This window comes from Juglans regia, chromosome 12 (assembly GCF_001411555.2).
Source record: "Juglans regia cultivar Chandler chromosome 12, Walnut 2.0, whole genome shotgun sequence".
Classification (NCBI taxonomy): Eukaryota; Viridiplantae; Streptophyta; class Magnoliopsida; order Fagales; family Juglandaceae; genus Juglans; species Juglans regia.
In genome coordinates, this window is record NC_049912.1 from 277,328 (window position 1) to 291,589 (window position 14,262).

At 36.6% G+C, this 14,262-nt stretch overlaps 1 protein-coding gene across 2 annotated transcripts; it reads right to left on the reverse strand.

Annotated features, from left to right (window-relative positions):
* Positions 1 to 9,177: 9,177 nt before the first annotated feature.
* Positions 9,178 to 13,851, reverse strand: LOC109003547 (AP2-like ethylene-responsive transcription factor CRL5). Of its 2 annotated transcripts, XM_035683250.1 has the most exons (10): positions 13,403 to 13,851; positions 13,134 to 13,295; positions 12,364 to 13,033; positions 12,069 to 12,151; positions 11,899 to 11,907; positions 11,720 to 11,808; positions 11,551 to 11,624; positions 11,409 to 11,459; positions 11,237 to 11,313; positions 9,178 to 10,829 (listed from the first exon to the last, which is right to left on the reverse strand). In XM_035683250.1, the coding sequence occupies exons 1-10, from the start codon at positions 13,443 to 13,445 to the stop codon at positions 10,198 to 10,200; spliced, it is 1,890 nt and encodes a 629-aa protein (XP_035539143.1). In that variant the 5' UTR covers positions 13,446 to 13,851; the 3' UTR covers positions 9,178 to 10,197. The 2 variants fall into 2 exon arrangements, with proteins under 2 accessions (XP_035539143.1, XP_018837264.2); XM_018981719.2 differs by having other exon boundaries at positions 13,134 to 13,851.
* Between the last annotated feature and the right edge of the window lie 411 nt (positions 13,852 to 14,262).

Genomic DNA, 14,262 nt, shown 5'->3' on the forward strand with positions numbered 1-14,262 from the left:
AAGAGAATTTTCTGAGATTTCTGAAAGGACGAGAAGGAGTTAGGAGTCGGAGATGGAGATCTAAGAATGAAGAAAATGGTTTCTGATTTCTAACGGAATCCATGGGAACATGAGGAAGAGCAATCTGATTGGGCTTGACTGATTCTTTTTCTTCCACCCTTGCTGTGTATTTTTCGTCTTCTTGCAGAGCATAGAGTTGATGTTCCAGGTTTGTTAACTCTTGATTGAAGTTGTTCATGAAATCTTCAAAGTTATTCTTGACATCTTTGAATTTCTGTAAAATAACTTCATAACGTTGATGTGATTGTTCAACTAGCTCCTTAATGTTGAGTGAGGATGAGAGAATTTCTTCAATTTCTAAAGATTGATAATAGCACAGAGACCGGTGTCTCTCTGATACCAATTATAACACACCTGATAGTTGGTATTTGGAAGACTAGAAATATGAGAAAATACAAGAAAATTAGTCAGATTCAAGGTTGACCTAGCTTCCAAGAGAAGAGAGATAGAGAGCAGAATAGGAAAATATGAAATTAAGGTTCTGGATGTCCATACAATTCCATCATTCAACTACATTTACTCCTTTACTAACCAATGGGCCAAAGCCTAGCACCTAAAACAACAATTATAACAAAGGCCAAAACACATGGCCAACTCCTCAACAAAAGGCTAGAGGGCCAAACAGACAGCAAGTAAATTGGCCATGGCCCTACTTCAAACTAAATCCTACAAATAAAAGAGATGATTACTTTGGCCCATAGGCTGAGCTCAACTACTAAACTCCTATTATCCAACCCAAGCCCATTATGAATTTGGTCCCTATTGTCACAGTGTAACAGATGATCTCTAGTTAATCAATTTTTTCTAATTGAATTTTTTTTTTCCTTTGAAAAGATTCAACATGGCCTTTTTTTCGTCTTCTTCCACCGAAGACCTTGGGCAACTACCAAAGTCCCCTAATGGAAGAGCCGAGCCTGGTCGACACCTTGTCACTTCGCTACTCTCCACACAATCCATGATGTGGTACACTTCTCTCATCGTCGCATGCATAGCTCCTCTATCCCCTCTCAATCCTTGTGTTGTCGCTCCTGGTACTCCTGCTCCTCTGTTGTCAAAATTTTAACCCCAAGATTATATTTTTTCTTCTATCTCTTTTTTATATAGTGTTTTGTTAGAGTTGTGAGTTTGTGAAGGTTTTTTATGGAATATGAATATCTTTTTTTTTTTTTTTAATTTGTAGTCTTGACGAATTTATCAGCAAAATTTAGAAAAATATGTTTGCCTTTTCAACGGATAACAAATAGGCAGAGAGGCAAGGAATGAGCCAGTAATGGAGGGACATATGGCCACCCCATCCAAGTGGGAACGAGGAGTGGGGAGGGCTGGTAGAAACCCTAGTGCACAAAACGATTGTTTTTTCTTTTTTAAAATATTTGTAATTTTATCTCTTCTTTCTATGTTTTCAAAAAAATTGTTTTTTGTTTTTAAATTTTGTTAAATGAATTTTGTAGCTTTTATTACTTATTGGCTTGCAATATTTTTTTAGGTAATCTAGTGAAATTCTACTGTAATATTCCTATTGAAAAAACTAAAAATTAAAGTACAAATTGATCAAAGTAAACATAAGAAAATGCTTTTGTACTTAATCCTAGAGATATCCAAATAACAAGCTATGTAAGAGCATCCTCATTGACTTGGTCAAATCAATTTTTAAAATTTAGACAATATCACACTTCTTTGTATTTGTCTATTTCATTTAAATTCAATCTCCGCATTAAATAATCAATTCACTCTTTATATAATAATAAAATATTATTAATTTAATAATTTTTTATTAAATTTATTTTTATCACATTTTGTGGTTCTACCAATTAAATATTAATAATAATTATATTGTAATTAAATTAATATTAAAAAATCATATTTTCAAAAGTTTTTTAATGCTAATAACAAAAAATATTTGATTAAACTCATCTAAAATTCTATCTAAAGTTATTAATTACAAACCAAATAGTATTTTTGCTTGAAGTGATAAACTAGTATTTTAATATTTGATAAACCAACAGTAGTCTTCTATTTTTGGTTAAGCACTGTAGCTGAAATCCAAATTATTTTTTATATACCCAACTTAATATGGGGTCTTTTTGACACAGATTATCTAAATCTTGTCTATCATTCTTATTTGATCAAGTCAACGAGGATGCTCGGAATAAATTTGGTCTAACAATGATCTATCATGTAAAGGTTTCTTAGCTTCCTATATTAGGGCTGCTACTCACCCTAGATAGCTCCCGCCCTCCCCCACACACCAGCTTGGGAGATCATTTTTCACCCTGCGGCTACCATCTTTGTTGGTGTCTTTGCACGTCCGTCCTGTTGGGAAAAGTGGAGGAAAAGAGAAAGTAGGAAGGAGAAGAGAAAGAAAACAAGTGCTACGTGTTCAACAAATTTCAAAGGGGTGGGGTAGAATGAAGTATGGGGTTTTCTTTTGTTCTAACATGTATGAGTTGCGCCAGTGGGTATTCAACCACGGCTGATCACTTGCCAACAATAACTTTATTTTGAATCTACCTACTGATCTGCCCATCGTCCAGTGGGACGTGCTGATATGATTCATCCGGGCTGGCCATCTTGGTCTCAATTCAAGTAATCTAATTATTATAATTTTTAAAATTTTTAATAAAAATATAATAAATAATTAAATTTTTTTAATTTAAAAATAAAATTATTTTATTTTATCTTATATCATATCCCCTTTCAACTCATTGTCCAAGCGTCCTTTCAACCGTTCGTCTTGCAACCATCCAAGAAAGCTTCCACCGACAATGCCTTTGAATAATGACATGCAATCGTGTCAGCTTTTACAGCTCAAGCACTACCGTATTTGACCAAAATGCTTTCCTGTTGGATTTGCACGATCTTCAAATTCGGTGATTAAAATGACTAACGCAGGCAACTTTACTATCATGATGGCGTATTTTTTTGACGTGACTAGTAATATCTTTAATGATTTTCACTAAATCCGTACATCTTTATGTAATTAAGGACAATTTTCTTTTCTTAATGAGTAATGTTACATACAGTCGTGGAATGCGCAAACGCCGTGCAGTCGCTTTAAAAAAGAGTGGAGTCCACTATTAAAAAATTAATTTCTTTTCAGGTGGGTCCCTTATTTATTCACTTTTTTCAAAACGACTGCACGGCGACAGCACGCTCACGACTGCAAGTATCATTTCTCTTTCTTAATTTCATAATCATTTCCACGGAAATTATGTTTTCCTTTTGACCTTGGGATGGGATCCATGCATGCTGGTTTCTTCTGCCTTTTTTTGGCCTGCTTTTTTTTCAAAAATACTTTGAAGAAGAAGAGTAGCGGTAAAATTTATTAACATAATTCAAAATCGGTTTGAATAAACGACGTTTCCCTCTTATTGCATGCCTTCTTTTCTTGAAGTTATTAGACCATTGATTTGGATTCTGCCTTCCGTTTCAGATATAGATTATTCACTTCCACTTAATTCGTAAAGTAATCTAAATGATTATATATATATATGAAATGGACAACAGTTTCATTTTTATCTAACGGGCAGTTGGTGAGTATTTGTCTGTATTTGAAAATAAACTTGATTTATTTTTAATATTAAAATTTTAAATTTTAAAAATTTAAAAAATATCTAATCTCACTTTTATAATTTTTTTAAATTTTTACATAAAATAAAATAAATAATTTAATTTTTTTAAATTTTAAAATAAAAATAATATTAAAAATTTTAAAAATATATTAAAAATTTATTCAACTTTTTAATTTTAATGTCAATTCATTTCATTTCATCTCATTTAAAAACAAACGAGGCCAATTTCTGTATTTGATGCTAAGATGCTTGCGAGCTCATCTGATTACCCCAGCCTGAAAAAAAAAGAAGAAGAAGCAATTCTCATTTATGTCATGCAAATAACAGTTGGAAATAATAAAAAGCATTTGCCAGCTAGTTTGTTGCCACATTGACTGTATTGTATATGAAAAATGATAGAGGCAAGCGCCAGAGCACAATCGGCGTGCAAACGCGGGCCACGTCATTTAATAAAACGACTATTTTCAACTGATTTTTTGGAAGAACGAAACGGTGTGTTTCATTTCCCACTCCCTCTCCCTCTCCATTTCGTAACCCCAAGAAGCCCGACCTCCCTCTCCCTCTATTTGGCCATTTCGTAACCATAAGGTCATTTTGATTTGGCTCCACAGCGTTTTATATATGATATGCTTTCGGGACACGATTCGGGGATGTACAGAAAGAACTCTACTGAAAATTTTAGTTTTAGAAAGGCTGCAAAGAAAGCAGAAGAGGAAACATTCTCTGAAACTCCGGGAGGGGAGAGAGGGATTGTATAGAAAGAAATGTTCTTAAGGATGATTCTGGGGCTGAAGTTGAGTCAGTTTGCGATGATTATTCTGTACGATTTGTGTTGGAACTAGAGTCGATTAGTTCTAGTGGCCAATTGTCAATGAGCAATTCCATGATTGACTGTAAGGGTTTGGCTGATAAAATTATAAGTGAAGGATTGGAAACTAAAGCCCTTTTGGCCAACGATGGTGAAAGTGTAAAAGGTGTTCAAGAAATTTCAACTTATGACAATATTGAGGAAGTTTCCAGCAGTGAAACTAGACTTTTAGGGACTGAAGAAATAGGTGCCATTCATCTATCACAAGGTTGTGATGAAGAGTATATAGAATTAGCACACCATATACAGAATTTAATTAGCTTGGAAGAGAGAGCTTTTTTTTGGAGAGTTTGGAAAGGTTGCGAACAAAAATGAAGATGAAGGTTTAGTCCAAGAGGGGTTGGAATCCGAAAATATTTTGGAAAAATATGAAGGAACCGAATTGTAGGAGTAACAATCTGAATGAATTTGTGATTACCAAAGCGACTTGGATTTCCAATGGGAGGAGGACGAGGATGTATTAGAACAGCTTAAGAAGGAACTGAGGAATCAAATAATTGGGGGATTTCATACTATTTTAGAAGAAGAATAATAATAATAATAAGAGTCAAGAGTCTGCAACCAAGGTTGAAGGTTTAAAGCATCTGAAGATTGATGAAAAGTTCGAGTTCAAAGATCGAATGGAAGAGATCCAAAAGGTTTACAAGAGCTACTCAGAAAACTGGGCTTGGGAGAAATAGTCGAAATGGGTTTGGGTGAAATTTGTTATTCATGAAATCTAGCATTTTTCTTCATTGTGAGATGAATCTAATAAATGGGTTTATTTTTCTTGAGGAAGAAATGCTTTTCGGAGGAAGGTCGATTTGTGGTTTCTGTAAGAAATAGCTCTGGGTTCTCTTCTTTTTCTAACCACAAAAACAAGGCTAATTTGCAGAGAGAAACCTGACATTTCGAATGTGTACTTTTCACCTTTTTGTTTTTTTTTTTCTTACAGAACCTAAGCCACGTCCGCCGATTACATGCCGCTTGCGCAGTGGCGTTTGTACGTAGCAGAATTGATTATATATATGTGCTGTAAATAGGGAAGTCCGGTCTGTTGACGGATCGACGTGTTCCACGTACGTTGACTCTCAATAGCTTCTCCTTTTCCTGATTCTAACATTTGAGGGGGAATATATACCATGTTCCAAATTGATTAATTGCCATGCATATCTCGAGTCAGATTCATCTTAGAGCATTAATATTGGTCTATATATATGTATATATAAAATTATATTTGCATAATATAACCCTAAAATCATCTACATTGACTTATACATATCCAAATATTTAGTTACCTATAAATAGTGCTTATCCAAATTTAGATAACTACTATTCACCTACAAATCATATTTTAATAATTATTTATCTCTCCTCTCACTCTCTTTCACACAATCCTTTCATTTTCTCTCTCCTTCAACAACAAAACAAACATTCACTTACACATTCATTTTATTATTATAATATATTATATATTTTTTTTTCATTTTATTATATTTTTACTATATTATTATTAAAAAATTATATTTTTTATTATTACATTTGTATCATTAATGTCAAATGTATGTAATGGATATTAATTGTAAAATATATAAAAAAAATTGATTTTAACAAAAAAGTAATAGTAATAAAATAATAATATTTTATTATTATTTTGTTTCAAATATGCATAAGCCAATGTGAAAATTTTATTTGAATGGCAAAGTGGATATGCAAAAGAGGTAATTTTACATATGCATATGCATAAATCAATGCTAATGCTCTTATCATGCAGATTGAGCTGAGAATATCATGGTCATGTGTGTGTATATATATATATATATATATATATATATATATATATATATATATATATATACCATCGATGACCGGCCCCCTATTAATAGATTTGGATTCACATTAGCCATTTTTTAGGTTGCATTTGGATAGTAAAATATTTTTTAATATTTTGTGAATAGTAGTAAAAAATAATGATAGAATATTAAATAATAATAAAATAATAAATAATAAATAATAATAAAATATTCAAACTAGACTTTAGTCCGGGCCAGATTTGTTTCATCACCTCGGGAGCAATAATAATAGCGGGCGGGGCGACGACCAATGATGATATTAATGAATCATTCTATTTCTTTGTGAACAATGGAAGCATTTCAACTAGGTGCATAATTAGTATCATTTTCTCGGTTTAATTGCGATATTCCAAATGCATGCACGTACCTATATATATATATATATATATAATTCTTTTATATTACTGGTCTATCAAAAGTGTTAAGTGCGCCACAAGGGAAATGATTAACGGATGATGATGCAGGGAACTCTTGCAGTCTCGTAATTTATTTTCATCTCATCCATCAACTTCGGGCGTATAATTTATTATTTTCATCTCGTAAATTCCAGCACGTAATTTCAAGTTTCAATCTGGCCGGTCGATCCGTTTGGTGACTTTGGCCTAAGAATTCGACTAAATACCTAGTAAATGATTGAGTTTTTAATTTTCATACCGTTCTAGCCTATTGGGTTAAAATTATTTTGACACAAGAAGAATGATATGACCGTCAAAGCTCCGATCAGAGAGCCACACCGCATTAATGGTGCCACCCAGGCCCTACGTCATGTTAAAGGCCCTGACTGGGAGCTACTGTAGAGGATGACGTAAACCTCTTAATGCGGTGATTTCAGTGATGTAGCTCGGCCCTCGAGTACGAGAAACTCTCTCTGATTTCGGTGATGTAGATCCAACCATTACTATACACCCACAGAGACTAACTTGGATATCGAAGGTACCTTAGACCACCCGGAGCCCATTTTCTCCCTTATGTTTGTAGGTGAAGACCTTGGCTCGAGTTGCTAGGACCTTGTCCAGGTATACGAAACACGTCTTTAACAGTATGCAGTCAACATTTTGAACCATACATTTCATGACTTTGAGCCCGAAAATGTATATATACGTGTGTGTGAAAAGAGCAATTGAAAACTCGCGTGTGATAACACTACATGGTGAAGTTTGATTGATCATACTATTAGGATATAAAATAAATAATAAAATTTATTTGTTTCTATTAGATTAAATTTTTAGAACAAGTGGTGATTTTACATGGTATTAACTAGAGTCAAGTTTTGAGTTCAAACCCTGCTTCTAGCTATACTCTATTTTATTTAATTAAATATTCTACGTGTTGGGCCATCCATTGAAAAAGAGTTTAGTCCATACATAAAAAAAAAATGTTAAAATATAAAATAAATAATAAAACGTATCTCTTTTCAAAAAGCTTAATTTGGCCACAATAGGGCACGAGTTTGCTTTTTAATTTGCCCAGCAACACTAGTTTGCGGCGTAGTCGGCTTGGGAAGAAAGACCTTAAAGCTATAGCTGCTAACAAACAATACAAATTTCCATAAAATGCAGATGTACGTTTGCTATATATCAAGTATATTAGGCCATGAAAAATTCTGGAGGCAACCGAGAGAGGAAACCGCGGCGCAACCGTGTCTTACGTGGCATTAAATAAAAAGCACAATTTCATTTCTTCGTATCTCAAAATAATTTATTCTCATTTTCACTCTTCGTCTCAGCGTCTTCATCTTCCCAACCATTCCTTCATCTCAAAATCGAACAAGCACATTTATTCCTTCATCTTCCCTAAGCACAGAGGTATCCCATTTGTCTTCCAGCACAGAGGTTCCTTCGGCTTCCAGCTCGTCTTCCATCATAGAGGTTCATTTTTCTTCCAGATCAGAGGTGTTTACTTCAACGGGTTTGTTCTCCTCTTTCTAAGATGGTGAGGAGTTGGGTTTTGATTTTGCTTCAATTTCCCTTACTCAGGCTCCGTTATCTCGACTTGGACTCTTCTTTCTTGTTCCTGGAGCTCTTGGATATATTCAATGGCGTCTTTGATTATCGAAGCCTTATCCATTTGAATGTCAACCAAAAGATATTTTTACTATTAACATACCAAAAACTGGAATTCTTCCTTTTTAAAAAAAGAAAAGAAGCCTGTGATTCAATGCAAAGTGATGAACAGTAACCAAATCACCCTTCGTCTTCTCCACGAACCCAAACTAAAAAAAAAAAAAAAACCTAAACCTTCTGGTGCTTAGCAACTCAGTATTCCATTTGTGGTTAACTGATTGTGAAATAAGAGAAATTTTATGCAACAAATCGGTATAAAGCAAGAAAAGGGACTGAGCTCAATGAAGACTGTTTTCACGAGCCTCCCAGAAAAAAAATGTCTCGACAGAAGTCAGCTTTTAAGTCCACCTTCTTCTCCACCACCTTCTCCACCTCGATGCGGAGAGGGAAGCTGTTGGCGACGCCATTGATGTTCCACGACAACATGCTATGAGTTAGCAGCCTAATCTCTCTCTCTCTCTCTCTCTCTCTCTCTCTCTCTCTCTGTGTCGCTTTCTTTTTTCTAACTCTGCAATGGACTGGGTGGGGGTCCTTTCGCCTCTATGCGGAGGGTCTAGGTTCTTCTGAAGGACGAACGACATGCCTCTTTTTAAGTAACAGTTTCTATGTTTTTGATTGAACAGAAAAATGAAGGGGAAAGAAAAAGTGAAGAAGAAATAAAGACCGAAAAAAAAGAAAAAGTGAGACCCATATGTGTCAATCGGTTGCACCACGGTTGCAAATGTTGGTTGTATGTAGCAAAGTTGTTAGGCCATACATGCTTTCATAAATTAGTTCTTCTGTATGCAACCGCCAGCGCGGAGAAATAGAGGGAAAGCAAAAACAAGATTCGAGAACCCCCGATTCGTTTTCTCTGATCCAAGAACCGTCTGTGGTCGCCGCCGTTGCCCCCGTCGCCTTCTTTACGGCTCCGAAAGCACACTGGTTACTGAGTGAGGAGGTGAGCTTCGTTTTTGTGGATTACTCTCTCCTCCGCTTCCTATACCATTCCGCATTTCATTTCGGATTGGGTTCTATTTTGCTGTGATTTGGACTGAATATCGAGTCCAAATCTTCATGGTTGGGTGAAGACGATGGGAACAATGGAGAGAAGCGGGGGAAATTTTTGTTCTGATTATGAAAAATGAGGGAATTCTGCGATTTGGATTTCATTGCGAGATTTGCATTTTCATTTCAAATTGGGAAGACGACATTTCAAAACCGTGCCACGTAGGCCACGGTTATGCGCCGGATCCCCGTGCAGTTGTAAGTAGCTTTTTTGTTCATCAATTAAACACCCCAAAGTCCTGTACGGAGGCATTTCCGTACATAACGCTCTAATTTTTTTCGAACCAAGGGAATGGAATATCTGCTACCTTCAGCGAAAGCTTAGATAAGAAAGGTAAGAAGCAATAATGATGTTGTAAACGTGAAGAAGTGGGTGGGGGTGATGACAGCAATGAGATTATATATACGGTATTCAGAGGCTCAAAGCAACAGAATTGATCGCATCTCAGCGTTTGAAGGACAGAACTGAGCGGGTTATGTACTTAACAGGGTAGAGAAAGCTGAATCTTATTATGGGTGTAGGTCATCCACCTCATATTGTTATGTTATAATCATTGCATGGATTTAACCATGCATAGTCTCTTGAAAAGTTTTCCCTCCATTTTTTGCAAGTAAGATCTTCATAAAGCTGATAGAATAGAAACATGACGTCGGGTATCTTAAGTGGGTGGAAAAAAGAGAAGAAAAAAAATGAAAGCGTGATCTCAACCAAGATAACCAACATTCGCTAGTTTCTATCAACTAACAGAAGTGATCTATGCATCCGTCCAAGCGGCAAAAACTGGGATACTATAAGGCATGGAGAGTGCAGGCCGCCTCAGTTGAGTTGATGGGATCCAAGAATTAATCATACCAGTTGGATTGGTGAACAAATTTGATGCAGATGGAGGCAATCCAGAGAGCATTAATGGTAGGCCTGCTCTATCCAGGCTGCCTTCTCTTGAGCTGCTTAAGCTAGTCACCAAAGATGAAGCATTTGATGAATGAGTTCCCATCTTGGCCGAATCTTCCGCCTCTTGCTGAATTATATCGTCTGAAGCCACCGAGAAAAATTGGGTCCTGCAATTATCAATTTTAGCTGCCTTGTGATCATCAATTTCCCCGGAGGACTCATGATAGAGAGCCATTTTCCATTCTGATTCACACTCATTGATCATCTTCTGAGAGACAATTGCTTCGCCGTTGCTATTGTCAGTAGGAAGGTAGTCCAAAGGCTCAATCGTGGATCCTGTTTTATTTCGTTTCGCTAGTTCCCCAGAAAGAAGGGTACTACTTTCCATGATACGTTCCACATCATAACTTGTTATGTCAAAGTTCGTTACAGCATTTACCCCGCGAAACTTGATAGCCGCAATGTCGTAGGCTTCAGCTGCTTCCTCTTGAGTGCCTATAAAATTTCAGTGAGAATTAGAATTAGCTTCTATCCTAACTTGGATTAGTGACAACTACTCGGGCTGTCTAAGCCGATTGTGTACACAAGGAGGATATAGCATTAATAAGGCTAAAGTCATTTTTTTGTTCTTGTTTCTGTGAACGAACAGCCTTAGCAAAAGCTTGGTCTCATTGACTTCAAGTCCTGTGTACATATCTAAGTGGCTCATCATCAGCCCTATGGTGGCTGCAAAGAAACAATCCCTCAAAGATTGCGTTTCGACATTCACAAGCACACACTTGTAAGTTGTACCTCTCGATTATACTTTCAACGAGAGAACGGGATTTCAGAATTTAATCTTAATGCTGTAATCCAAGATAAAATTATGTTACTTCGTAAACACAATATTCAAGTAAACTCACAAAACGTCCCAAGATAAAGATCCTTGTTTCCCGCAACCCTGCCAATCCGAGCTTGCCGTCGTCCGTGTTCATGGTGTCTGCCATGTATGAAAACAGAAACAGAGATCTCGGCTGTAAACAACCCAACCATATCAATACAAAGCTATAATAAATCAAAGCATGCTAGCAGGACCTTGTTACTCCTCTGTACATTGAAGCCCCCCTAGAGAATCCACTGCTTTTCCTGCACAGGGAAATTTTGAGTAACAAACTGAATTAGGAAACACGATATTGTTTGTACTGTAGGGAGAGGGAGAGAGAGGAGAGAGCCGTACCTTCTTAGGTGAGCAACATATTCCTGTCTGGTCATGTTCTTCATTTCATCCAGTTCTCTTTGATAATCCTCCAACTACCCAAACAACATCATGGTTGCGTTTCAGTTATTAACATTTAAAAACTATCCTAGCTTGAAAGATTGGAACATAAAGAGAAGAGAATCATTACGGGGAAATTGATGTGAGTAGAGGGTCCCCAATACTTGAGTGCCGCCAGATCGTAAGCTCTCGCTGCCTTTTCTTCCAAGTCATAACCCCCTGAAATTGACTTTTTGAAATGATTTCATGAAAAAATAAATGAGATAATATGTTAATTAATACCTAGTACTTTAAGATGAAAACGCTTACCCAGGTAAACTAGAGTCATCGTTTCATCGAAAACGGCATCCCAGAAACAACACCATAAATCAGTGACGTGAAATTGTTCAGGAAAAGCATAGGGAGACCAAAAATAGCAGAATCATCCCAAGTTAAATATCACAGGGTAGATTATGTAGAGTTTGGGTTTCTTTCCTAACCTTGCCTTCCTTTCCTGATCTGGCCTTCCTTCTTGCAAGTGTTGTCCCACAGATGGGCTTCATATCTACCAGTCCATCTATGCCTGATGAACAAAACTACGAAGAGAATGAGGAAATATGGAGATGAGACAGTTAGTGAATCATGCAGCTGAAGACTGTGTAAGAAAGCAATGAGCACTATGCAGAGAAAAAAGGAAAGCTTTTCAGTTGAAGAGAACAAAAATAAAGTCACAATAAAGGATATCAGATGTATAAAACAGCGAACAAAGGGACTAAGAAAAAGGAAAGAACCAACCTTGTAACACCTCTATACTGGGAGGTTCTCTGCCCAAATGTATCCAACGACTTCCTATGAACAACTTTCGTTTCTTCCACCTTATCAAGCCCTCTTTTCTTTGTATGCACGCCTGTAGAATCAGTCACAGAGGATGAGATGCGCCGTGAACCGGTAAAACAGCTTGATTGAGAGCCAGGGCTCATGGACAAGCTTAAAGACTGTAAACCCCCAAATGAAGTTGCGCTGATAGTTCCAGATTCAGTTCCAATGTCACACATGAAACCAGTCATCTTCTGCTGCACCAAATGGTTAGCTGAATGGTTCCTTGTGACCCAGTTCTTCATGCCAGGAACCCCATCATCCGCCATTGTTGGTAGCTGGAGATCACAATCTGAAAACTGGGACTCCCTAGTGTCCCCCAATATCATATCATGGCTTCTAAAATCAGAGTAATATGAATATTGATGGGCGTGAATCTGCCGTGGCTGTTCTTGGATCCTGGAATTCTGTTCAAAATAGTCCAAGATATTTTGGTAATTAGTCTCGTGGTCTGGCGTCTGATTGTAAAACATGCTGTCTAAGCTGAGAACCATCGCTTCTCTTTCATTGCTTTCATAGTGCTGGGTCCCCATGGTTGCACCATCAAAGAAGTCCTCCAGCTTTGGAGTTGTAGTACTAGTGACCATTGCTTCACATCAAAAGTCAAAAACAGAAGAGTCCAGAAGTTTTAAGAATAAAATTTTTCCCGAGTACAAACCGAAGGGCGAAAGAAAGAATAATAGACTAACCTTGTGGTTGTGACTTGCTGAGAGCTTCCATTATAAAAAGAGACTTATCATACTTGAAAGGCATCATAGGCAAGGGGGAATATAAACCAGCATTTTCTCCTTCACAGCCATAGTAAATACCATGGTTCAGGTGAGGTTGGGAATGGAAAAAGCTTGCTGGGACTGCAGAAGAAACTGTAGTAGCATCAGAAGGAGGATGTGTTCGGTGATGGTTAGAAGGGCCTGAAGGAACTTCCATGGTCAATTGAGGAGAGAGAGAAAAACCCAACCACTTAGTGTTGTTGTCGTCACTGTTATTGTTCTTATGATCATTTTCCATGGATTTCATCCTGTCTCTCAATGTTGCTCTATTCCCACTTAGTAGACATTCTGGGCAGGTGAGGCAACTCAATCATTGGGAAAGAAATTAACTTATCATACCAACATCTAAATGCTTCCCTCCATTTTGAAACTGGATTTGTTTTTTGTTAGCTGCAGCATAGATTGGACCATATCTAAGATCTCATCTAAACTATGTTCTGCCTCTCCCTCCCTGTAAAGATTTCTGAAGGGAACACTGCAAGTTCCTTTAAACTATGCAAAAAGAATGAGTTCCAGCAAGCAATGCTGGACGTCCTTCCTGCATTCCTTGGGGATCTGTGAATGAGAAAGACCTCTTCTATTGCTTTATCCTACGCCCCTTGTCGCAGCCTCGCTTTTCTTTCCAAGACGATCAAGACCCTTGAAACCGAACATGAAAGATCACAACAGAGAGTGACAGATCCCTTCCATAAATGATCAAGGTACAAACTCTCGTATAAATCTATATTATGCGAAAGTTAGTTTTGTAAAATTGGATTTCAATTTTAAAAAATTAATATTTTTACGTTGGGTTGATTGTGAATTGGAGTGAAAAAAATAATAATATTTATAGTTATACAGCGTATAAGTGTTACGTATTTCTTTTTAAAAAAATAAATAAATATAAAATTCACATAAAAATTTTAATTTTTTAGTGATGGACTTCATTCTCTTTCAAAAGCAATATGCAATATTTATACGATCTATAGTTTGATAACCACAGAATTCAAACCACCGAGATTTCCTTGGCTTCTCACTTATCTTATCTCCCAGATCAGTTACGATTGAA

Coding starts and splice junctions, on each gene's coding strand:
- LOC109003547 (XM_018981719.2), bottom strand. CDS start 13,461: ATGAAATCCATGGAAAATGATCATAAGAACAATAACAGTGACGACAAC. Junction 13,034..13,133: donor CAGCAAGTCACAACCACAAG/GTTAGTCTATTA, acceptor TTTGATGTGAAG/CAATGGTCACTAGTACTACA. Junction 11,314..11,408: donor ATGTACAGAGGAGTAACAAG/GTCCTGCTAGCA, acceptor CATACATGGCAG/ACACCATGAACACGGACGAC.